Raw genomic sequence first — 26,918 nt, 5'->3', positions numbered from 1 at the left:
TGTTGCTATTTATTCCAAGTGAATTTGTATAAATTAAGATTCCTTCATTAGAGCAAGGTATACAATTCACCTTTTCTTTCAGACTCCTGTTTTAAATATTTATTGTGAAAATATTCTCACTTGGACATGTATTTAGAGAATGGTATCATCAACCCACGTGTCCTTCATCAATATAGTAATTATCAACCTGAGGCCTGCTGTCATTCTTTTCAACACCCACAGTCTGACTCTGCTTCAACAAAATTGAAGAGCAAATCCAATGCACAATATCCAGTCATGCCTTAAAACAAACACCAATGTATTTTAGCCCATATTGTGCTCTTCTCCTCCTCCCTAGACTTTTCATAATTTTGCCAGCCCATCTCTGCCCTTCTTTTCATTTTTTCTTTTAGTTCTGTTGCTCCAATGGATTGACTCTGCCGGAAGACATTCCTTTAAAGGTCAGTGCTGCTTGCAACCAAGTCAAAGGGAGGAGACAGGCCAACAGCACCTCCTGCCCTGCCCCTCTTCCTCCACTCACTGCCCATGATGGCTGTGGGTGAGGCCCTGGTGCATGTGAGGATCACTGTCCTGCAGCTCTGCCTGGGCACCTTGCTCTTCCTTTCTGGATGGGCCCAGATTGGGCACTCTCAACACCACGGCCCCCCAGAAGTAGTGATACCCTTGAGGATAACTGGCACCAAGAGAGGCACAAGACCCCCTGACTGGCTCTCCTACAGTCTGCACTTTGGAGGCCATAGACACATCATCCACATGAAGGCCAAGAAACTTCTGGTGTCCAAACCCTTCTCTGTGTTCACCTACACAAACCAGGGTGCTTTGCTTGAGGACCACCCTTTTGTTCAGAGTGACTGCTACTATCGTGGTTATGTGGATAGGCACCCAGAGTCCCTGGTTGCTCTTAGCACGTGTTTGGGGGGCTTCCAAGGAATCCTAGAGATTCATGACACACTTTATGAGATCAAACCCAAAAGACTTTCTGCCAGATTTGAACATCTGGTTTATAAGATGCACAGAGAGAAGACGCAAGTCCCACCATTGAGATGTAAACTAACAAAAGAAGAAATGGAACGACAACTGGGGCTTCAAAAGAGAGATAATTCCATTCTGAGGCAAAGCAGCTATGAAGGCTGGTGGACCCACAAATGGTTTCTTGAGACAGTTTTGGTTGTAGACTATGAGCGATTCCTTTATAAGAAAAGTAATATCTCGCTTGTAATAGAGGAAGTATTTGTCATTGTCAATCATGTACATTCCCTTTTAAGTAAATTGGATGTTGATTTGAGTTTACTTGGAATTGAGGTCTGGAATGAAAAGAACCTTGTCAGTGTGACTAATGACATATCTAAACTCCTTGATGAGTTTTGTAATTGGAAGAGAACCAGTCTTGAATCTCGTATAAAACATGACCTTGTACATTTTTTGGCAAAACAAGATTTTGATATAAATCTTGGCTTAGCCTATGTTGCAACTGTATGCATTCCTGGTTTGGAATGTGGAGTGAATAGTGTCATGGGTGATGACCTATTTGAATTCTCACTTACCATAACACATGAGATTGGACATAATCTGGGCATGTACCATGATGTATGGATATGTACATGTGGGCAACGCCATTGTATAATGTCTGCAGAACAAACAGATGGCACAAGATTCAGCAACTGCAGTTATGCTCAAATGTGGGAAAACTTTCCATTTATGAACTGTATGCGCAATGCACCAAAACAGGAGAACATCTTCAGGGGAACTGTGTGTGGGAATGGTGTGGTTGATGAAGGTGAGGAGTGTGACTGTGGATCCCCAATTTTGTGTACAAATCATCCGTGCTGTTCGGTAAGATGCACTCTGAAATATGGGGCTGATTGTGCTTCTGGCCTTTGTTGTGAAGACTGCCTGCTCTTGCCACCAGGTACAGTGTGTAGAGAAAAGGACAGTGAGTGTGATCTTCCAGAGTGGTGCAATGGCACTTCACCCGAGTGTCCAGAAGATGTGTATGTGCAGGATGGGGTCCCTTGCATGGGTGGTGGCTACTGCCACGAGAAGAGATGCAATGCACGTGATGAACAGTGCAGACAGATCTTTGGCAAGGAATCCAGGAGTGCACGGGAGAGTTGCTACACAAAAATGAACAGCCGAGGTGACCGCTTTGGTAACTGTGGTCTCAGTGGTGACCACTATGTAAGGTGTAATACATCAGATTTCCTCTGTGGAAGAGTTCAGTGTGAGAATGTTGAAGAAATTCCCTCTCTGAGAGGTCACACTACTGTGCATTGGATTGACTTCAATGGTGTCACCTGCTGGGGTACTGACTATCATTTTGGGATGACGGTACCAGATATTGGTGATGTGAAAGATGGCACCGAATGTGGTACTGGACGTGTGTGCATCCACCGGAAGTGTGTCTCTAAGTTATTGTCGTTAAATGATTGTTCGCCAAGGACCTGTGCTATGAAAGGAATCTGCAACAACAAACATCACTGCCATTGTGACTCTAACTGGGAGCCTCCCAACTGCACAGAAATAGGCCATGGAGGGAGCATTGACAGTGGTCCACCCCCTGGGAAAATATTAGTGAACGAAACTGTGCCAGAGAAGTTCCCTGCTCCACTTATTTTTTTATTTCCATTTTGTGCTTTGTTTTTGATTTTGTTACTTTTGCTTTTGAGACGCACCTAATAAACACCACCTAAGAAGGAAGAGGGATATGTGCAACCTTTCCCTCACATGGAATAGCTGAGTGTTCAAACATACCCTTCACCTGGCAAAGAAGAGCTCAATGTTTAAACTTTATCTGAGACAGAAGAGCAAAATTTTTGCATTTTCCAAAAATAATCCCAATCCTCAATGAAATTTCCAATGTATTACCATTGATTATCCTTGCAGTAGAATTGTTATTGTATATGTTAGAAACCACTGTCAGAAAGGTCCAGAGATAATTATTTCAGGATCATAAACATTCACCATTTAATACATGTAATTCCTAGCAAATTCCTATTTTTCATTATTTCAAGCAATTTTTTCTTTTTTTTTTTTTTTCAGAGGGAGGTACTGGAGATTGAACTCAGAGGCACTCAACCCCTAGCCACGTCCTCAGCCCTATTTTGTATTTTGTATTTTATTTCAACACAATGTCTTACTGAGTTGCTTAGCACCTCACTTTTGCTGAGACTGGTTTTGAACTCCTGATCCTCCTGCCTCAACCTCCCGAGCCCCTGGGATTATAGGAGTACACCACTGCGCCCAACTTGTTTTGTTATTTCTTTATGTTTACTGCACTGGGGATTGATTTCAACGCCTTGCTTATGCTAGACAACCATTCTACCACCAAATACACACAGCCCTGGTGATATATTTTTCATGGAAAGAATTCTTTGTGTTTCTTGAGCAAAGGCCTACTGCATGGATGGTTCATGTGTGTTTCTTTGTGTGTGTGTGTGTGTGTGTGTGTGTGTACTCAGCATCTCACAAATCAAAATCACCTTCCCTTTTTACTCTGCTATTTCACATGAAGAGAGGAAATACACAAATTGAACCTCTTTGCCAGTCCTCTATAGTAGTTTCTGCCCTTGGGGGAAACTAGTAGGAGACTGGATACCTGTGAGAACTGCTTGAAGTTTGCATCAGCATTGCCTGGTTAGAGCTTTCATCTAGGCAACAGAAGTAGCTCTCAGTCTGCACATTATTCCTATGTATATTTAGTAACTTCCAGAAGCAAAAGTATCATCAGCCCCAGAGATACAGCAAAGATACCAAACAACTTACGCATGAGTCCTGAGGTCTGGTTCTCTGAGCCCTCCCTCGGATTCCAGAGGTTCCAGCACCAATGTGGCTGTACCTGTCCTCAGAGGTTGGAGTCCTAGAACCACAGAGCCTAATCCAAAGCTCTGGGTTTGAATATTCCCAACCTCTTCCTGTTGATCTCCAGTCCTAATGGTGACAGCTATGCCTTCTACTTACTAACTTGTGGTTGTCTCAGGGATATGGTTTCTCATTTTGTGACTGAATTTAAAAAAAAATTTTTTTTTTAGTTGTTGGACCTTTTATTTTATTCATTTATTTATATCCAGTGCTGAGAATGGAGCCCAGTGCTTCACACATGCTAGACAAGCACTCTACCACTGAGCCAGAACCCCAGCCCTTCTTACTGAATTTGGAGTGCTATAAAACTTACCTTGGTATGATGAAGAACACAGGGAGGAGTCATCAGATTTGAATGTTTTCACCACTGCTCTTTATGCTTTTGGGAAAATGATCTAAACCTAGGGAGAATGTCTTTGCAATCTCTAAGCAGGACAACAGCACTTGCCACTCAACTTCTCTGTGACTTTGATTATAAAATAGAAAGAAGAAGATATTTACAATTGTATGTAAGATGCAATAAGTCTTAGTAAGTTACATTTTCTCTGGGTAAAAAGACCTGGAGAACTCAAATCAAACCTTAAAAACCATTCTTTGAGGTCATTAGAGAGCTGGGGAGGCAAGGAGGACACAAAGAACTGAGAGTTCCAACTGGAACACAATTCTAAAGTGAGTTGAGTATCATTGACAGTGTTCTTCTCTCTGGAGCACAGTGGATGCTGGATGTGAATTGAGGATGAGGTTTGGCCCAGTCAGAGCACAGGAACTCTGTTGAGAAGCAGAGGAACTCCAGTTCTCTGAGTTACTTCCCAGGATGGCATTCATAAATTAGACATTTGTGGGACTTCAACTTGTAATCATTTTCCCCCAAGGCCCATCTGCCAAATTTAAGGGCATGTTATATTTTGGACCCAAGACACAGTAAATGTTCCTTGCCTCAAGTACACTCAGTTTCTCCATTAAGACACTTTATGGATTCTGAACTTTCATTTAGCAAAGGGCTGAAGAACCTAGACTGTGAACCTTTGGATGGTAGATTATTCCCATTATCCTTCAAAGTTGAGCAGCTAGTGTCCTGTACACTCCCAACAAAAATCTAGCAGGCCCATATCTGAGCAATGTCATATAATTAAAGACTCATCCAAGATTTATTGAAACTTTGCTCACCTCTTACCTAACTGAATCCATGCTCCTTAGTCCATCTTCACAACACAGGAAATGGGAAATCTGCAGTGGAGTCACTTAGTGATTCAATGCACAATTGCCAGCTTATAGCAAAATAGTTCTATACTTGCTGCTATGGTTTAAATATCTGTTCCAATACTCATATTAAAATTTCATTGTCACTGTGATAAATTGGGAGGTGAGTCTGAGGTGTTTAGGCAGGGCCGTCATGAAAGATTAAGGCTCTCATTATGGGAGTGGGTTAGTTTTTACAGGATTGCCTTTCTCATAAAAGCAAGCTCTTCTCTTTCATGCATCTTCTCTTGTCCTTTCTATCTGCCATCATCAAATGATGCACCAGGAAGTCCTCATCACATGCAGCCCCTCAGTCTATGAGTTCATAGCTTTCAGAACCATGAGCAATAAACTTATTTTTTTTTGTAAACTACCCAATGTGTAGTATTATATTATGTATTATATTATAGGAGGAGAAAACAGGCTAAAATACATGCTAAAAGAAAAAACATGACTTATTATCAGAGAGTTAAAAATGGAAGAAATAAGGAGATAGAAAAGCAAACTCTTAAGAAGTGCCAAAATGATTAAGAGTATAGAGAAACAGTACATGAGTTTATGACTATGATTAATATATCTTAAAATAGGAGAAAATGTACAAAATGTAAGAAAATAGTAGCATCTTCTCAGTGAATTAGAAATTATCTAATTGATATTTCCAAACTAAAAATTATTAATATAAAAAAATGCAGTAGATGGGTTGAACAGTTGATTGGACAGTCAGATATACAAGATTACTTAACTGGAAGGGAGGTCTGTTGGAAAATGCCCATAGTGAAGCATCCTAAAAAGGACCATGGAAACAAGAAGGTAATGGGTATATGAAACATGTAAAAATTACAAGTTTCCTAGTATTCCAGTGCACAGAAAGGGAAAGAGAATTTGACGCATGTTCAAAGAGCTGTTTGTCAGTGTTCTTTTTGAAATGGAAGCAAGATTTCATTCCATTGCTCCACACTGGATTATATATTTCTCAGAAACATTATTAGCTTTGCTTCTTTCTTTTCTTCAGATTGTTTCCTCTCTAAAGATCTATCTTCAAGTTTGCTCATTTTTCTCTGCTTATTAAAATCTCCTGATCTCCTTTATGATTTAAAAAAATTTTCCCCACATCCTTGCCAACATTTATTGTTACTTGTATTCTTGATAATTGCTATTCTGACTGGAGTGAGGTGAAATCTCAGTGTAGTTTTAATTTGCATTTCCCCAATTGCTTCATTTTAGAACACATTTTCCATATTTTTTTTGACCATTTGTATTTCTTTATCTGTGAAGTGCCTGTTCAGTTCCTTTACCTGTTTAATGATTAGGTTATTTGGTTTTGTTGGTGTTAAATTTTTGAGTTCTTTGTATATCCTGTAGATTAATGCTCTATCTGAGGTGCTGGTGGCAAAGATTTTCTCCCATTGTGTATGCTCTCTGTTTAGTTTCTTGGTTGTTTCCTTTGCTGTGAAGAAGATTTCTATTTTTTTTCCATCCCATTTGTTGATTTTTGATTTTACTTCTTACACTTTAGGAGTCTTATTGAGGAGGTGTGTTCCTGAGCCTGCATGATAGAGATTTGAGCCTAGTTTTTCTTCTAGGAGGCACAGGGTCTCTGGTCTACTACCCAGGTCCTTGATCCACTTTGAATTGAGTTTTGTGCAGGATGAGAAATATGTATTCAATTGTAATCTACTATATATGTATTTCCAGTTTCCCAACACCATTTGTTGAAGAGGCTATCTTTTCTCCAATATATGTTCATGACGCCTTTGTCTAGTATGAGATAATTGTACTTATGTGGGTTTGTCTCTTGTCTTCTATTCTGTTCCATTGGTCTTCATGTCTATTTTGGTGCCAATACCATGCCATTTTTATCACTATAGCTCTGTGGTATCATTTAAGGTCTGGTATTGTGATGTCTTCTGCATTATTTTCTTGGTAAGGATTGTTTTGGCTACTCTAGGCCTCTTATTTTTCCAAATGAATTTCGTGATTGCTTTTTCTATTCCTATAAAGGATGTCGTTGGAATTTAATAGTAATTGCATTAAATCTGAATAGAGCTTTTTGGTAATATGGCCATTTTGACAATATTAATTCTGCCTATCCAAGAACATGTGAGGTCTTTCCATTTTCTAAGGCCTTCTTCAATTTCTTTCTTTAGTGTGCAGCACTTTTCTGGTAGACACCTTTTACCTCATATGTTAGATTGATTTCCAAATATTTATTTTTTTCAAGGCTATTGTGAAGGGGATAGTTTTCCTGATTTCTCTCAGCTGATTTATCATTGGTGTATAGGAATGCTATTGATTTATACATGCTAATGTTATACCATGATACTTTGCTGATTCATTTATGAGTTCAAGAAGATTTCTGGTGGAGTGTTTTGGGGCTTCTAAATATAGAATCATGTCATTGGCAAATAGGGATAGTTTGAGCCCTTATTTTCCTATACATATTCCCCTAAATCCTTTATTTTGTCTAATTGCTCTGGTTAGGGTTTCAAGGACGATGTTAAATAGTAGTGGTGAAAGAGGGTACCCCTATCTTGTACCAGTTTTTAGGTTGAATGCTTTCAATTTTTTTTTTCCATTTAGAATGATGTTTTCCTTGGGTTTAACATCTATAGCTTTTACAATGTTCAAGTATGTTCCTACTATTCCTAGTTTTTCTAGTGTTTTGAGCACAGATACTGAATTTTGTCAAATGCTATTTCTGCATCTATTGAGATAATCATGTGATTCTTATCTTTATGTCTATTGGTGTGATGAATTACATTTATTGATTTCCATATATTGAGCCAAACTTGCATCCCTGGGATGAACCCCATTTGATCATGGTGTATTATCTTTTAATGTGTTTTTGTATTCTATGTGCCAAAATTATTATTAAGAATATTTGTATCTATGTTCATCAGGGATATTGGTCTGAAGTTTTCTTTCCTTTATGTGTCTTTGTAAGGTTTTGGTATCAGGGTGATACTAGCTTTATAGAATGAGTTTTGAAGGGTTCCCTCCTTTTCTATTTCATGGAATGATTTGAGGAGTATTGGTGTAAGTTCTTCTTTGAAAGTCTGGTGGAACTTGGCTGAGAATTCCCGTGGTCCTGGGCTTTTCTTTTTTGGTAGCCTTTTGATGGCATCTTCACTTTCATTTCCTGAAACTAATCTATTCAAATTTTCTATGTCCTCTGTTTCAATTTGGGGAGGTCATATGTCTCTAAAAATTTGTCAACGTCTTCACAATTTCCTATTATCACCTGTATTTAATAGTGTCTGTGGTGATATTTCCTTTTACATCGTGAATTTTAGTGATATGAATTTTCTTTCTCTTTTTTTGTCATTAGCTTAGTTAAGAGTTTATCAAGTTTATTTATTTTTTCAAAGAACTTTTCATTTCATCTATTTAAAAATTTTTTTTCTTAGATTCAATTTCATTGATTTCAGCTCTGATTTTAATTATTCCCTGTCTTCTACTGCTTTTACTGTTGATTTGTTCTTCTTTTTCTTTCTTTTGAGATGTAATGTTAGGTTATTTTTTTGGTGACTTTCTGTCGTCTTAATGAATGCACGCACTGCAATGAACTTTCCTCTTAGAACTGCCTTCATAGTGTCCCAGAGATTTTGATAAGTTGTGTTGCGATTCTTATTTATTTCTAGATATTTTTAAAATTTCATCACTGATTTCTTCTACTATCCATTGGTTATTCAATCGTGTATTATTTTGTCTCCAGGTGTTAGAGTAGCTTCTATTTTTTATTTTATTGTTGATTTCCAATTTCATTTCATTATGATCTGATAGAAATCCAGGTATCATCTCTATTTTTTTGTATTTGCTAAGAGTTGCTTTGTGGAATAAGATATAGTCTATTTTAGAGGGGGATTCATGTGCTGCTGAGAAGAAAGTCTATTCAATCCTTGATGGATGAAATATTCTATATACATCTGTGAAATCTAAATTCTTAATTGTATTTATTAGTTCTGTAGCTTCTTTATTTAGTTTATGTTTGGAGGATCTATCAAGTGGTGAGAGAGGCATGTTAATGTTACCCAAAATTATTGTGCTGTGGTCTATTTGATTCTTGAAATTGAGAAGGTTTTTTTGATGTATGTAGATATTCCATTGTTTGGGGCATAAATATTTATGATTGTTATGTCTTATTGATGTATAATTCCCTTATGCAGTATGACAGATCCTTCTTTGTTCCTTCTGATTAACTTTGGCTAGAAATCCACTTTATCTGATATGAGGCTAGAAACCCCTGCTTGTTTACAAGAACTGTGTGAATGATATGTTTTTTCCCATTCTTTTCCCTTCAGTTGGTGGATGTCTTTGCCTATGAGGTGAGTCTCTTGGAGACAGTATATTGTTGGATTTTCTTTTTTTCTTTTTCTTTTTTTTTTTTTTTTTTTTTTTTTTTGCGGTGCTGGGGATTGAACCCAGGGCCTTGTGCTTGGGAGGCAGGCACTCTACCAACTGAGCCACATCCCCAGTCCTTGTTAGATTTTCTTTTTTAATCCAACTGCCAGTCAATGTCTTTTGATTAATGAGTTAGGCCATGCACATTGAAGGTTATTATAAATATGATTTGTATTCCTGGTCATTTTGATATATTTCTTGTTTTCAATTTGAATTAGTTTCTCCTTTGACTATTCCTTTAGTGTAGTTCATCCCCTTTGCTGATTTTCAGCTTTATTTTTGATTTATTTTTCATGAAATATTTTATTGAGTTAGTTTTGTAGTGCAGGCTTTCTAGATGTGAATTCTTTTAACTTTAGTTCATCATGGAAGGATTCATTTCCTCATCAAATCTGGAGGTGGCATTCATTTTCTTTCAGAACTTGGTATATATTATTCCAAGATCTCCTGGCTTTGTGGGTCTGGGTTGAAAAAAACAGCTCAGATGCAGATTGGTTTCCCTCTAAATGTTAGCTATCATTTTTCTATGACAGTCTTTAAAATTCTATTCTTATTCTGTACGTTAGGCATTTTCATTATAATGTAACTTGGTGTGGATCTGTTTTAATTTTATATATTTGGGGTCCTGTAAGCCTCTTGTATTTGGTTTTCCATTTCATTCTTAAGGTTTGTCAAATTAATTATATTATTTCAATGGAAAGATTGTGCACTCTATGGCTTGTATCTCTGAGTCCTCTATCCCAATAAATATTGTTTGATCTTTTCACATTATCCCATATTTCTTGGAAGTTCTGTTCATGGACTCTTAACATCCTTTTACCATGTTCAACTTTATTTTCTAAATTTTATATTTTGTCATCATTGCCTGAAACTCTGTCTTCCAAATGGTCTAGTCTGTTGGTGATGCTTTCCACTGAATTTTTAATTTGGTTTATTAATTCAATCCTTTCAAGGATTTCTGCTAAATTGTTTTTCAGAATTTCTCTCTCTTTTTTGAAGTGATCTTGATTTCTTGTATTTTCTCTCTGATTTCATTTCTTCATTATCTTTTACTACATAGATTAGTTTAAACATGAACTTTATGAATTCAATCTCTGACATTTTCTCCACTGTGGTGTGAGTAGAGTCTACTGTTGAGGTACTTTGTGTTATTTGGGATGATTTATTCCCTTGGTTTCATTTGTTTGTCTGTCTACCCATCTATCTGGATATATCTAATGCTGTAGAGTTTCTACCTTATGAATTTATAGGGTTACTAGTGCCTTAGAGATGGGGAGAGAGCCCCCATGATAGCAACAATATATTCAAACAATATATAGCAGTAGACAAGGTCCTTAGTTCCTATTTTGATATCTAGTGTTAACTAGTACAAAATGTAGAGAGTTTAGGAAAAGAATTTCCATCAGCAAAAGCAGTAAATAATCATGCATTGTGTCTGACTTAAAATCAAACAGCAAGTGTTGTCTAAGACTTCTACCATATTAAAAATTGCTGTGATATTGGTGGTAGGGTATAAATTAGTAGTGTGGTAGATATAAATAGATGTCTCAATTGGTATCAAGAAGTGTTAAGGATAGAGTTGAGTATGAGGAAAGAAGTATTGATTCTCATTAGAATTGAAAAAGCTACTTTCCCAACTTTATCCAAAGCCATCATAGACTACCAGAATTACATCCTAGGACACATCACCATGATAAAGTTTTTACTATGAAAGTCATCTTATAATATTATAAAGGCAATTGATTCAGTAAAGGTACCAATATCAACATAAGGGTGCTTACAAAGAATTAAAAAAGCAAAGTAACATGACATCTCTAAAGGAACACAATACCTTTCTAGCAGCATCCACAAAGACAAGGAAATCAACAAATTGCCCTAGAAAGAATTCAAAATAACGATTTTAAATACAATAAATTAGATAGAAGAGAATATAAAGAGATACTACAATGTATTTAGGAAAACAACTCATGATGTGAATGAAAAATTCTTCAAAGAGTAAAGATCATTATTAAGATACAAATAAAAACCTTAGAGCTGAAAACATAATCAATGAAATAAAAAATGAAAGTGAGATTCTCAATGACAACATAATATATCAAACAGAAGAAAAATTTCTGAACATAAAAACATGTCTTCTAAATAACCAAGTCTATCTCTCTGCTCTCCCCTACCACCCCATATACACATGAAGAAGAAGAAAAAAATAAAAATGAAGAGAGCCTTTGAGACTTGTGGTATTCCACTAAAAATAAAAACATTCACATTATCTAGAATTCAAAAGAAGACAGGAGGAAAGATATAGTAAACCTATTTAATAAAGTGATAGGTGAAAACTTCCTAAATCATGGGAAAGACATCGATACCCAGGTCTATAAAGCTCAAAGGAAGCCAGTTAGATTTAGCCAAAACAATTACTCTCTGTTTTGTAACAATTCTCAGAGTAACATATTACTGTCAAATGTTATAAGTGTGAGGAAAAGAATTTTTAAAATGGCAATTGAAAAGCATCAAGTCACATATAGGAAAATCTCCATTTAACTAACAGCAAATTTCCCAGTGGATATGTTTTAAGACAGAAGCTATTGGGATAATATCTCTGAAACCCTAAAGGAAAAACCAAAATAAAACAAAAGGCTGCCAAACAAGAATACTACACCCAGCATAGCTCTCCTTCAGAACTGAAGGTGAAATGAAATCTTTCCAAGACAAGCATAAACTGAGGCAATTCATCACCATTAGGACAACCTTATAAGAAATGCTTAAGGGAGTCTAAACATGAAAATAAAAGGATCAAGAAAATGTAAGAAAATATAAAACTTAATGGTAACTCAGATAAGCAAAAGAGAAGCAGGATCAATCCTTATCAATACAGAAACCAACAAATCACAGAGAACAAAAAAGGAAGGAAAGAACCAAAGGATGTACAAAACACCCCCAGACTAACAAAATGACAAGAGTAAGTCCTACCTAGCAATAATAAGTTGGAATGTAAATGCTCACATTTCCCACTTAAAAGATTCATACCGGCTGAATGGGGAAAACAGACTCAGCAATATGCTGCCTAGAAAAATACACTTTGCTGGTAATGACACACAAGATCTTCAAAAGAACGGGTGGACAAAAATATTCCATGCAAGCAGAAACCAAAAGCAAGAGCAGGAGTAGCTATACTTACATAGTACAAACATTTCTACCTTGTATGCAGGCATGGTCACAGGACTTGCTTTGAGAATCTAAATGATACAGTAGAGAAATTTGGGATCCCTTTGTTTGTTTTTCTTTCCTGGCTCTACCACTACCAATCATTATGATCTTGGTGAAAAACATTTTAAATCCTCAGATCATCCTTTTGTGCAGATGAAATACCATATTGGGCCAAGCTAGGATTCACATTGGTTCTGGGTTTCTATAACTATAGCATGGCTTACCAATGCACAGGAATAACACTGAGCTTTAAGAATACAAATCTCAGGTTTCCCCTGTCCTCTAGCTCTTGGGTTGTCATTTGTCCCCTTTCTTCTTAGGAGTAATAATGGAAGCATCACATTAAAATAATCTTAAACTGTGGGAGGTAGCACATGCTTGTAGTACCAGCTACACAGGATGCTAAGGAAGGAGAATCACTTATTCCCAAGACTTGAGAACATGTTAGGCAGCATAGCTAGAATCCATCTTAAAAAATCTTAACGAAACAAAATAAAAATAATAAACAATCCTAAGAGGTCACTTAATCTAAGCTCAGAAATGACCTCTTACCCTACTCATGTAGTTACATACTTAACAGGACTGTTTAAATGTTGCATATTTTATTTGTTTTGTCAAAAGGGAAATTTAATGGACCATAGAAAATTGTGAGCAAAGCTTTTTCATTTTTTATCCTATTTTGTGGACTGTAATTCTTTTTGTAATCAATCACAAAAGATTTATCATTTAAAAGAATAAACCAGTTTCAAGATGGCAGAGTAGAGAGTGACTGCATTCCATATCGCTCCAGGACTCAGGATTGAAGAAGAGGAGGTATTGAGAGACTCGACACCAACGCAGAGCCGCTGGGTGAGTCTCTACCTGGGTGAGGCTCCCCAGCCAGGGTGGTGAACCCTGACAGCTGGGAGCATCGCAGAGGAGAGCTGCCTAGCAAGAACTTCCCTGCGGAGACAGACTCCCTGGCCCCGGTGGTTCTGGACCCCAGGGAACGTCACAGAGGAGGGCTGCCCAGCGAGAGGTTACCTTGTAAGTCAAGGCTACCTGCCTAGGCAGTAGTCCCAGACCCCAGGGAACTTCTCGGAAGAGGGTCACCCAGCAAGACTTCCCCACAGGGGGGGAATATTCCCCACCTGAAGGTCACCACCCCTAGAGGGGCAGCTTCCTTGTGAATCACTGCATTATCAAGTTCCTCCAAGACTTCAGGCTACTGAAATCTAGGAGGTGAGTTATTGGAAATCTACAGGGACACTATAAGTCAACAGGGGAAATCTACAGTGTCTCAGAGTTTCACTACTAGTGGGGAAGATACCTGAGCAATAGGAGAAAACAAGAGAAGAAAATGTCCAAAACAAACCTAAATGCTACATCAATAAAATCCAATGACAGCACGGCAGAAGAAATGTCAGAAAGGGAGTTCAAACAAGATATACCCCATTTGTTTAAAATATAAATAAATTTAAATTAAATAAATAAGTAAATAAAAAGAAAGGGAGTTCAGAATGTACATAATTAAAATGATCAGAGAAGCAAACGATGAAAGAGCAAATGCAGGCTTTGAATGATTGCACCAATCAACAGTTAAAAGAGCAAATGCAGGAAGCAAAAGATCATTTCAATAAAGAGTTAAAGATACTGAAAAAACAAACAGAAATCCTTGAAATGAAGGAAACAATAAACCAAATTAAAAACTCCATAGAAAACAAAACCATTAGGATAGAACACCTGGAACACAGAACCTCTGATATTGAAGACAAAATATTTAATCTTGAAAACAAAGTTGAACAAACAGAGAATATGGTAAGAAATCATGAACAGAATCTACAAGAATTATGGGATATCATGAAAAGGCCAAATTTAAGAATATTGGTATTGAGGAAGGCACAGAGAAACAAACCAAAGTAATGAACAATCTATTCAATGAAATAATATCAGAAAATTTCCCAAATCTGAAGAATGAAATGGAAAATCAAGTATAAGAGGCTTATAGGACTCCAAATACACAAAATTACAACAGACTCACACCAAGGCACATTATAATGAAAATACCTAACATACAAAATAAAGACAGAATTTTAAAGACTGCAAGAGAAAAAAATCAAATTACTTTCAGGGGGAAACCAAAACAGATATCAGCAGATTTTTCAATCCAGACCCTAAAAACTAGAAGGGCCTGGAACAACATTTTTCAAGCTCTGAAAGAAAACGGATGCCAACCAACAATCTTATACCCAGCAAAACTTACGTTCAGATTTGATGATGAAATAAAATCCTTCCATGATAAACAAAAACTAAAAGTATTTACAAAAAGAAAGCCAGCACTACAGAACATTCTCAACAAATATTCCATGAGGAAGAGATGAAAAACAACAATGTAAATCAGCAAAGGGAGGAACTACCCTAAAAAAATAGTCAAATAGAGGAGAAACCAAGTCATGTCAAAAAAACAAAAATGAGCCAAATGACCGGGAATACAAAACATATCTCAATAATAACCCTGAATGTTAATGGCCTGAACTCATCAATCAAAAGACATAAACTGGCAGATTGGATTAAAAAGAAAGATCCAACAATTTGGTGCTTGCAAGGGACTCATCTCATAGAAAGAAATACCCACAGACTAAAGGTAAAAGGATGGGAAAAAACATACCATGCACATGGACTCAGCAAAAAAGCCGGAGTATCCATCCTCATATCAGATAATGTGGACTTCAAGTCAAAGTTAGTCAGAAGGGATAAAGAAGGACATTTCATACTGCTTAAGGGAAGCATAAATCAGCAAGACATAATAATCATAAATATCTATGCCCCAAATAGTGGCTCATGCATGTATGTCAAACAAATCCTTCTCAATTCCAGGAATCAAATAGACCACAACACAATAATACTAGGTGACTTTAACACACCTCTCTCACCAGTGGACGGACAGATCTTCCAAACAAGAATTGAACAAAGAAAACATAGATCTCAATAATGCAATCAGTAATTTAGACTTCATCGATTTATATAGAATATACCATCCAACAAAGAGTGAATACACTCTCTTCTCAGCAGCACATGGATCCTTCTCTAAAATAGATCATACATTATGCCAGAAAGCTATTGTTAGCAAATACAAGAAGATAGAGAAACTACCTTGAATTCTATTAGATCATAATGGATTGAAATTAGAAATAAATGACAGAATAATAAAAAACAGAAACTACTCCAACATTTAGAGATTAAATAATATGTTATTGAATGATAAATGGATAACAGAAGACATCAGGAAGGAAATTTAAAAATTCTTAAAGGTAAATGAGAAAAAAATACAACATATCAAAATCTCTGGGACACTATGAAAGCAGTACTTAGAGGAAAATTTATTTCATGGAGTGCATTCAATAAAAGAAGAAAAAAATCAACAAAAACCCCTCATACTACAGCTCAAAGCCCTAGAAAAAGAAGAACAGACCAACACCAAAGTAGTAGAAGACAGGAAATAGTTAAAATCAGAGCTGAAATCAATGAAATTGAAACAAAGACACAATCAAAAAATTGACAAAATAAAAGTCAGTTCTTTGAAAAGATAAACAAAATTGATAAAACCCTTAACCACACTAACAAAGAGAAGGAGAGAGAAAACTCAAATTACTAAATTTGGAACGAACAAGGAAATATCACAACAGACACAACTGAAATACAAAACATAATTAGAAACTATTTTGAAAACCTATACTCCAGCAAAATAGAAAATCTCGAAGACATCAACAGGTTTCTAGACACAAATGATTTACCCAAACTGAACCAGGAGAACATACACAATTTAAATAGATCAATTTCAAGTAATGAAATAGAAGTCATCAAAAGCCTACCAACAAAGAAAAGTCAGGAACAGATGGGTTCTCAGCCAAGTTCTACAAAACCTTTAAAGAAGAGCTCATTCCAATACTCATCAAAGTATTCCATGAAATAGAAGAGCAGGGAACCCTCCCAAACTCATTTTATGACATTAATATCACCCTGATACCTACACCAGAGAGACACACATCAAGGAAAGAAAATTTCAGACCAATATCCTTAATGAACATTGATGCAAAAATAATCAATAAAATTTTAGCAAATTGCATACAAAAATATATTAAAAAGATAGTGCACCATGATCAAGTGGGTTTTATCCCAGGGATGCAAGGTTGGTTCAACATCCAGAAATCCATAAATGTAATTCACCATATCAACATACTTAAAGTCAAGAATCACATGATTATTTTGATAGATGCAGAAAAAGCATTTGATAAAATACAGCATCCCTTCCTGCTCAAAACACTGGAAAAAATAGAGATAGTGGGAATATTCCTTAACATTGTAAAGGCCATCTATGCTAAGCCCATGGCCAATATCATTCTAAATGGTGAAAACCTGAAAGCATTCCCCCTAAAAACTGGAACAAGGCAGGGATGCCCTCTTTTACCACTTCTATTCAACATTGTCCTTGAAACTCTAGCCAGAGTAATTAGACAGACCAAGGAAATTAAAGGGATACAAATAGGAAAAGAAGAACTCAAACTATCCCTATTTGTGATGACATGGTTATATATTTACAGAAACCAGGAAATTCCACCAGAAAACTTTTAGAACTCATAAGTGAATTCAGTAAAGTGGCACAATATAACATCAATGCTCATAAATCCAAAGGATTTTTATTCATAAGTGATGAATCCTCAGAAAGAGAAGTTAGGAAAACTGCCCCATTCACAATAGCCTTGAGAAAAATAAAATACTTGGGCATCAATCTCACAAAAGAGGTGAAAGACCTCTACAATGAGAACTACAGAACACTAAAGAAAGAAATTAAACAAAACCTTAGAAGATGGAAAGATCTCCCATGTTCTTGGGTAGGCAGAATTAATATTGTCAAAATGGCCATACTACCTAAAGTGCTATACAGATTCAATGCAATTTCAATTAAAATCCCAATGATGTACCTCACAGAAATAGAGCAAGCAATCATGAAATTCATCTGGAAGAATAAGAAACCCAGAATTCTAAAGCAATCGTTAGCAGGAAGAGTGAAGCAGGAGGTATCACAACACCAGACCTTCAACTATATTACAAAGCAATAGGAACAAAAATGGCATGATATTGCCACCAAAATAGACAGGGAGATCAATGATACAGAAGAGAGGACATGGACACAAACCCAAATAAATACATTTTTCTCATACTAGACAAAGGTTCCAACAATATGCAATGGAGAAAAGATAGTCTCTTCAATAAATGGTGCTGGGAAAACTGGAAATCCATATGCAGCAGAATGAAATTAAACCCCTATCTCTCACCCTGGACAAAACTCAACTCAAAATGGATCAAGGACCTTGGAATCAGACCAGAGACCCTGCATCTTATAGAAGAAAAAGTAGGTCCAAATCTTCATCATGTTGGCTTAGGATCAGACTTCCTTAACAGGACTCCCATAGCACAAGAAATAAAAGCAAGAATCAATAACTGGGATAGATTCAAACTAAATAGCTTTCTCTCAGCAAAGGAAACTCTCAGCAATGTGAAGAGAGAGCCTACAGAGTGGGAGAAAATCTTTGCCACTCATACTTCAGATAGAGCACTAATCTCCAGAATATAGAAAGAACTCAAAAAACTCTACACCAAGAATACAAATAACCCAATCAACAAATGGGCTAAGGAAATGAACAGACACTTCACAGAAGAAGATATACAAGCAACCAACAGACATATGAAAAAGTGTTCAACATCTCTAGTAATAAGAGAAATGCAAATCACAACTACGCTAAGATTCCATCTCACCCCAATTAGAATGGAAATTATCAAGAATACAAGCAACAATAGGTGTTGGAGAGGATGTGGGGAAAAAGGTACACTCATACATTGCTGGTGGGCTGGCAAATGAGTGTAGCCACTCTGGAAAGCAGTGTGGAGATTCCTTAGAAAACTTGGAATGGAACCACCATTTGACCCAGCTATCCCACTCCTCGGCCTATACCCAAAGGACTTAAAATCAGCATACTACAGAGATCCAGCCACATCAATGTTCATAGCTGCTCAATTCACAATAGCCAGATTGTGGAAACAATCTAGATGCCCTTCAATTGATGAATGGATAAAAAACTGTCATATATATATATATATATATATATATATATATATATGTCATATATATATATATATATACACACACACACACACACACACACACACACACACACATACACACACACACAATGGAATATTACTCGGTCATAAAGAATAATGAAATTATGGCATTTGCAGGCAAATGGATGAAATTGGAGAATATCATGCTAAGTGAGATAAGCCAATCTCAAAAAACCAAAGGCAGAATGATCTCACTGATAAGCGGATGATGATACATAATGGGGGATGGGAGGGAGGCAAGAATGGAGGAAGGAGGGAATTTATGGAGGGAAAAGAGGGGTGGGAGGAATGGGGGGAAGGAAAAATAACAGACTGAATCAAACACCATTACCCTATGTAAATGTATGATTACACAAATGGTACGCCTCTTCTTCATGTACAACCAGAGAAACAAGTTGTACCCCATTTCTTTGCAGTAAAAAAAAAAAAAAAAAAAAATTAAACCAAGAATTATATGTTAAGCAAGATAATATTTTAAAATTCTGTAATTCCCTATAGTTATAAATAATTAACAAACCAACACATAGCATAGAACATCAACACTTATTTGTCCTGGAACATAAGTCTGAGAAAGAAGTTTGCACCACCAGCCTAAAAAGAGAAGTAAATAGGAAGGATAATGAAGAATATTTGAGCCAATTTTTATTAGCTCAATGATATTATCACCCACAGGCCCTGCCCTGGGACAGTATTTATTACAAAATTTTGTCAGAGTAACAGAAAGCCATGAAAACTTGCACACTATTAAAAGAAAAAGTGCCACAATCCCTATGATGAACTTAAAGAACAAACATGAGATAGTACTTTACAGTATAAAATTAATTGTGTTGCTGAAGATGGAGAAGAGAACAAAATAGAAATATTGGAAATTGCACTTCTTATACTGGGAACAGAGGCACAAGCCTATAATCTCTGCAATTCATGAGATTGAGCCAGGGGAATCTCAAGTTCAAGGCCAGCCTGTATCAATTTTTTTTAAGGAATTAAAACATATTTTGATGTAAATAAATGAGTTTTCTACAAAATAATTCTTTTGTTATTAGCAAACATGCGTACATTGAATCGAACAATTATGTTCTGTGTAATAAATGATAATCAAACTTTAATATACTTATATTGTAATAAAACTAAATCAAGAGGGAAATACATGATGTTGTTCTGCATGTTTCATCTTTGTTGTAAAGGATTATAAAGCCTAAGGGGAAATTAAACTGAGGTTTAATCTGGCCCTCACAGAACACATATATTACATTGACAAAAAACAAATTAAAAAATTATTGTTATGGAGAGAAAATAATGATAATTTGTTTTCTATCTCAAAAATTTCGATTTTCTTTAAATAAAATAGGATTGCAGACATAGTGCAGTGGTAAAGTGTCCCTGAATTCAGTTCCCTGTATCAAGAAGAAAAAAGACACTGCACTCTTTAAAGAAAATAAATCGTCCTACAAATATGTCAGTCAACATGACAATTCAGCTATAAAGTTTAAGACAGATGCTCAAAGGGAAAACAGTATTAACTCCTCAAATTCCTTTACTAATGACACTTGTGAGTGTCACATATTACAAAGGCATTGTATCTTTCCTAGGTTGTAGGTTAAGTAGGTAGCATGGGAGGCAAAGGAAAAGCATTTCCTACAAGAATGAAAACTGCTTAGGATGGTGCTGTTAGGACACCTATGGCTCTTCATTGGAGACAAACTCTTATTTAATATAACAAGATAAAATTTTTTTCAACATTGCAATGTATCACTGCTTTTTTTGGTTGATACTGGATGAGTTAATTGGATTGCATTAGGCACCATGTTGTCTCAAATACATGTATCTTTAAGCTCCAGAATCATACTTGGTGCCATAAAATGGGAAACATACAAGATCTGAGACCAGATAAAGAATGAAGAGCAGATTCATCCCCTATCTTAATGCTGAATGCAGGTCATAAATGCACTGAGTGAAAGAGTGGGATGAGTATAATTGCATTCTTTGAATTCTCTCTTTCAGTCTCTCTCTGTCTGTCTGTCTGTCTCTCTCTCTCTCTCTTTCTCTCTGTCTGTCTGTCTCTATAGGGTTCCACGTACTTAAAGAAGCAAAGAATACAACACTTTTTCATCAATAGGTTTCACAATGAAATAGGAACTGCTATGCATGTCTTCATATCATCATATTTACTTTACAGTTAACATACTGATACATAGTTCTTGACACATATGGTTGGGAAAAGAGCTATTAGGTGGTAGTTACTCAGTGTGTGACTTTTCCTGTGTAAAGAACAAACTACAACTTTTCACTGCAGTATATTCTCAATCAAGGTGTGTTATGGTTTGTATCTCTAATGTCCCCTGAAAAACTCACATATTAGGCAATGCAGAAATGTTCAAAGGTGTAACGATTAGGTTGTGAGAGCAGTAACCCCATCAGTGGATTAATCCACTTGATTGATTACTAATTTGAATGGTGGAAACTGTATAGGCAGTTGGGCATGACTGGAGGAAATCATTACTGGGTGCATGTCCTTAGACTGTATCCGACCTTGGCCCTTCCCCACTCTTGCTCATTCTCTCTCGGTTTCCTGGCTGCCATGACTGAGCAGTTTTCCTCCTCCACGTCCTTCTGCCATGATAGTCCTGCTTACTTCAGGCCCAGAGGAATGGAGCCAGCTGGCCATGGACTGAACCTCCGAAACCTTGAACCCAAAGTAAACTTTTCTTCCTCTAAGTTGTTTTGGCTAGGTATTTTTTTACAGCAGTGTGAAGCTGATTAACACAAAGTGCTTTCTAAATATTCGTAATTCATCATTAACTTGATGTTTATGATAAGAAACTCCTTTTATGATTCTAAACATTATCTCAAGAAGTTCATTTCAGTGGAGTTTCTATGCTTGAACACACAGATTCTGTCATTCTTCCTTTGAACAGGCTTCTTTATATGAATTTGCAACAGTTATCCCCGGAGGGAGCAGACAAACTGTAGTTATCCGGGTACTGGTAGGAATAGTATAAGGAAGGGACTTAAGTCTGAGTAGTATTATACTAAATAATGACAGGTATAATAAATGAAAGCTAATATTAGCCCCAACATTTGTGCCTATTTCTCAATTAGCTCAGAATTCCAAGGCAGAGAAAATGAGATTAATTCTCAAACTCTTAGCATGTGACCCCTAAAACCTAACTAATGGCACTGACACCTGGTGATCAAGGTAGTATATAGGGATAATGTGACTTTTGGGTTGATTGTAGCATTTGATGACTGCAAATGAGTAACTGGCTTTGTAGAAGATTCTCTGTGAAGTCTCCGTTCAGTGGAATATAAATAGTAAAAGTTTTCCCAACTGTGTTTGTTAAATCAAACCATTTCTGTGTGAGGAGTGACTTCCCTAATTCTCCCTCAGTCCAATTCCATAACTTTTCAATAACTTTGATTGGTAGATCAGTTTCATTTCAATTTTTGTAGCCGCATTCCATGAGTTTAACTTAAAGGTATTGGTAGCATATGATGAACTGCATGTTTAAATTATAGAGTTTGATAAATTTAGATATATTAAGCATCCATGGAGACAGCCAGCTTCTCCAGGTTCTCGGAACGGAACTGGCCCGCTAGTGAGAGCCTTTCTGACCAGAACAAGCTCGGAGTCCCGGAGCCACTGCAGCGCAGCGTACTCCAGCAACGAACCAGCGGAAAGCCTCGATCCGCAAGCAGCCTCTGGGATCAGGGCAGGGCAGCCAGAGACCTCTTCAGGCGGCTCTGCCCACTCCAGCTGCAGGCTCTCTTCACGGGGCGATCCAAGATGGCGGCCTAGAGGGAGACTGCACCCCCAGTCGCTCCAGAACCCAGGAGTTAAGAAGGGGAGGCATTGAGAGACTCGGACTGAAATAGAGCCACGGGTGAGTCTGCCCACTGGGTAAAGCTCGGCCCGGGTGGCAGGCCCAGATAGAGATGGCTTATTGGAGCCGGGCAGGGCAGCTAGAGTCTTCCCAAGGTAGCCTTCCACACTCCGGCAGTGGGCTCCTCCCACACGGCCAGCTGCACGGTGCAGGCCCACAGTGAGAGCATTTCCGCACAGAGCCAGTTCCAAACCGTGGAACCAGTAGGGGGCTAGGGGCAGTTTTCTTCGGATGAGCTGCTTTATCAGATTCCTCCAAGACATCAGGCTACTGAAGGCTGGGAGGTGATACACTGGAAATCTACCGGGACACTATAAGCCAGTAGCGGAAAACTGCAATATCTCAGGGTCCCACTGACAACTGACCAATATGAGAAAACAAGGGAAGAAAATGTCCCAAACAAACCTAGATACTACATCAATAAACCCAATGACAGCACAGCAGAAGAAATGTCAGAAAGGGAGTTCAGAATGTACGTAATTAAAACGATCAGGGAAGCTAATGAGGAGATGAAAGAGCAAATGCAGGCATTGAAGGAGGAGATGAAAGAGCAAATGCAGGCATTAAATGATCGCACCAATCAACAGTTAAAAGACCAAATACGGGAAGCAAGAGATCATTTCAATAAAGAGTTAGAGATACTGAAAACAAACCAAACTGAAATCCTTGAAATGAAGGAAACAATAAACCAAGTTAAAAACTCCATAGAAAGCATAACCAATAGGATAGAACACCTGGAAGACAGAACCTCAGACATTGAAGACAAATTATTTAATCTTGAAAGCAAAGGTGGCCAAACAGAAAAGATGGTAGGATATCATGAACAGAATCTACAAGAATTATGGGATATCATGAAAAGGCCAAATTTAAGAATTATTGGGATTGAGGAAGGCTTAGAGAAACAAACCAAAGGAATGAACAATCTATTCAATGAAATAATAACAGAAAATTTCCCAAATCTGAAGAATGAAATGGAAAACCAAGTACAAGAGGCTTATAGAACTCCAAACATACAAAATTACAACAGACCCACACCAAGGCACATTATTATGAAAATACCTAACATACAAAATAAAGACAGAATTTTAAAGGCCGTGAGAGAAAAGAATCAAATTACATTCAGAGGGAAACCAATAAGAATATCAGCAGATTTTTCAATCCAAACCCTAAAAGCTAGAAGGGCCTGGAACAACATATACCAAGCCCTGAAAGAAAACGGATGCCAACCAAGAATCTTATACCCAGCAAAACTTACCTTCAAATTTGACGATGAAATAAGATCCTTCCATGATAAACAAAAGCTAAAGGAATTTACAAAAAGAAAGCCAGCATTACAGAACATTCTCAGCAAAATATTCCATGAGGAAGAGATGAAAAACAACAATGCAAATCAGCAACAGGAGGAACTAGCCTAAAGGAATAGCCAAATAAAGGAGAAACCAAATCATGTCAAAAACAAATATGAGTCAATTGACTGGGACTACAAATCATATCACAATAATAACCCTGAATGTTAATGGCCTGAATTCATCAATCAAAAGACACAGACTGGCAGATTGGATTAAAAAGAAAAATCCAACAATATGCTGCCTGCAAGAGACTCATCTCATAGAAAGAGACACCCATAGACTAAAGGTGAAAGGATGGGGAAAAACATACCATGCACACGGACACAGCAAAAAAACTGGAGTATCCATCCTCATCTCAGATAATGTGGACTTCAAACCAAAACTAGTCAGAAGGGATAAAGAAGGACATTACATGCTGCTTAAGGGAAGCATAAATCAGCAAGACATAACAATCATAAATATCTATGCCCCGAACATTGGCTCATCCACGTACGTCAAACAAATCCTTCTCAATTCCAGAAATCAAATAGACCACAACACAATAATACCAGGCGATTTTAACACACCTCTCTCACCACTGGATAGATCGTCCAAACAAAAATTGAATAAAGAAACTATAGACCTCAACAACACAATCAGCAATTTAGACTTAACAGACATATATAGAATATACCATCCAACAAAGAACGAATACACTTTCTTCTCAGCAGCACATGGATCCTTCTCTAAAATAGACCATATTTTATGCCACAAAGCTACTGTAGGCAAATAGAAGAAGATAGAGATACTACCTTGTACTCTATCAGATCATAATGGATTGAAATTAGAAATAAATGACAGAATAAAAAACAGAAACTTCTCCAATACCTGGAGATTAAATAATACACTATTATATGATGAATGGATAACAGAAGACATCAGGAGGGAAATAAAAAAATTCTTAGAAGTAAACGAGAACAAAGACACATCATATCAAAATCTCTGGGACACTATGAAAGCAGTACTTAGAGGAAGATTTATTTCATGGGGTGCATTCAAAAAAAGAAGTAGAAATCAACAAATAAACGACTTAACACTACAGCTAAAAGTACTAGAAAAAGAAGAGCAGACCAATACCAAAAGTAGTAGAAGACAGGAAATAGTTAAAATCAGAGCCGAAATCAACAAAATCGAAACAAAAGAAACAATCGGAAAAATTAACAAAATAAATAGTTGGTTCTTTGAAAAAATAAATAAAATTGATAAACCCTTAGCCACACTAACAAAGAGAAAGAGGGAGAAAACTCAAATTACTAAAATTCGGAATGAACAAGGAAACATCACAACAGACATGAGTGAAATACAAAACATAATTAGAAGCTATTTCGAAAATCTATACTCCAACAAAACAGAAAACCTCGAAGACATCAACAAATTTCTAGAGACATATGAACTACCTAAACTGAACGAGGAGGACATACACAACTTAAATAAACCAATTTCAAGCAATGAAATGGAAGAGGTCATCAAAAGCCTACCAACAAAGAAAAGTCCAGGACCAGATGGGTTCTCAGCCGAGTTCTACAAAACCTTTAAAGAAGAGCTCATTCCAATACTCCTCAAACTATTCCATGAAATAGAAGAGGAGGGAACCCTACCAAACTCGTTCTATGAAGCCAATATCACCCTGATACCTAAACCAGACAGAGACACATCGAGGAAGGAAAATTTCAGACCAATATCCTTAATGAACATCGATGCAAAAATTCCCAACAAAATTTTAGCAAATCGCATACAAATATATATTAAAAAGATAGTGCACCACGATCAAGTGGGTTTTATCCCAGGGATGCAAGGTTGGTTCAACATTCAGAAATCAATAAATGTCATTCACCATATTAACAGACTTAAAGTTAAGAATCACATGATTATTTCAATAGATGCAGAAAAAGCATTTGATAAAATACAGCATCCCTTCATGCTCAAAACACTAGAAAAAATTGGGGTAGTGGGAACATTCCTAAACATTATAAAGGCCATCTACGCTAAGCCCATGGCTAATATCATTCTAAATGGTGAAAAACTGAAAGCGTTCCCCCTAAAAATTGGAACAAGGCAGGGATGCCCTCTTTCACCGCTTTATTCAACATCGTCCTTGAGACTCTAGCCAGAGCAATCAGACAAACCAAAGAAATTAAAGAGATACGAATAGGAAAAGAAGAACTCAAACTATCCCTGTTCGCTGATGACATGATTATATATTTAGAGGAACCTGGAAATTCCACCAGAAAACTTTTAGAACTCATAAGTGAATTCAGTAAAGTAGCAGGTTACAAGATCAATGCTCATAAATCCAATGCATTTTTATACATAAGTGATGAATCTTCAGAAAGAGAAATTAGGAAAACTACCCCATTCACAATAGCATCGAAAAAAATAAAATATTTGGGCATCAATCTCACAAAAGAGGTGAAAGACCTCTACAATGAGAACTACAGAACACTAAAGAAAGAAATTAAACAAAACCTTAGAAGATGGAAAGATCTCCCATGTTCCTGGATAGGCAGAATTAATATCGTCAAAATGGCCATACTACCTAAAGTGCTATACAGATACAATGCAATTCCAATTAAAATCCCAATGATGTACCTTGCAGAAATAGAGCAAGCAATTATGAAATTCATCTGGAAGAATAAAAAACCTAGAATAGCTAAAGCAATCCTCAGTAGCAAGAGCGAAGCAAGGGGTATTGCAATACCAGATCTTCAACTCTACTACAAAGCAATAGTAACAAAAACGGCATGGTATTGGTACCAAAATAGACAGGTAGATCAAAGGTACAGAA

General features: G+C 36.8%; 1 protein-coding gene and 1 non-coding gene across 2 annotated transcripts; one reads left to right on the top strand and one right to left on the bottom strand.

The window, feature by feature from the left end:
* Positions 1 to 528: 528 nt before the first annotated feature.
* LOC124982684 (disintegrin and metalloproteinase domain-containing protein 25-like) lies at positions 529 to 13,028 on the top strand. Its single transcript, XM_047549658.1, has 3 exons — positions 529 to 2,583; positions 9,399 to 9,422; positions 13,023 to 13,028. Exons 1-3 carry the CDS (start codon positions 529 to 531, stop codon positions 13,026 to 13,028), a joined length of 2,085 nt encoding a protein of 694 aa, XP_047405614.1.
* Positions 9,498 to 9,571, bottom strand: Trnag-ccc (transfer RNA glycine (anticodon CCC)). Its single transcript has one exon. It is a non-coding gene; the product is annotated as a tRNA-Gly (tRNA).
* Positions 13,029 to 26,918: the final 13,890 nt, after the last annotated feature.

The sequence above is a fragment of the Sciurus carolinensis genome, chromosome 4, assembly GCF_902686445.1.
Source record: "Sciurus carolinensis chromosome 4, mSciCar1.2, whole genome shotgun sequence".
NCBI lineage: Eukaryota > Metazoa > Chordata > Mammalia > Rodentia > Sciuridae > Sciurus > Sciurus carolinensis.
This window is presented reverse-complemented; position numbering and strand designations above follow the sequence as displayed.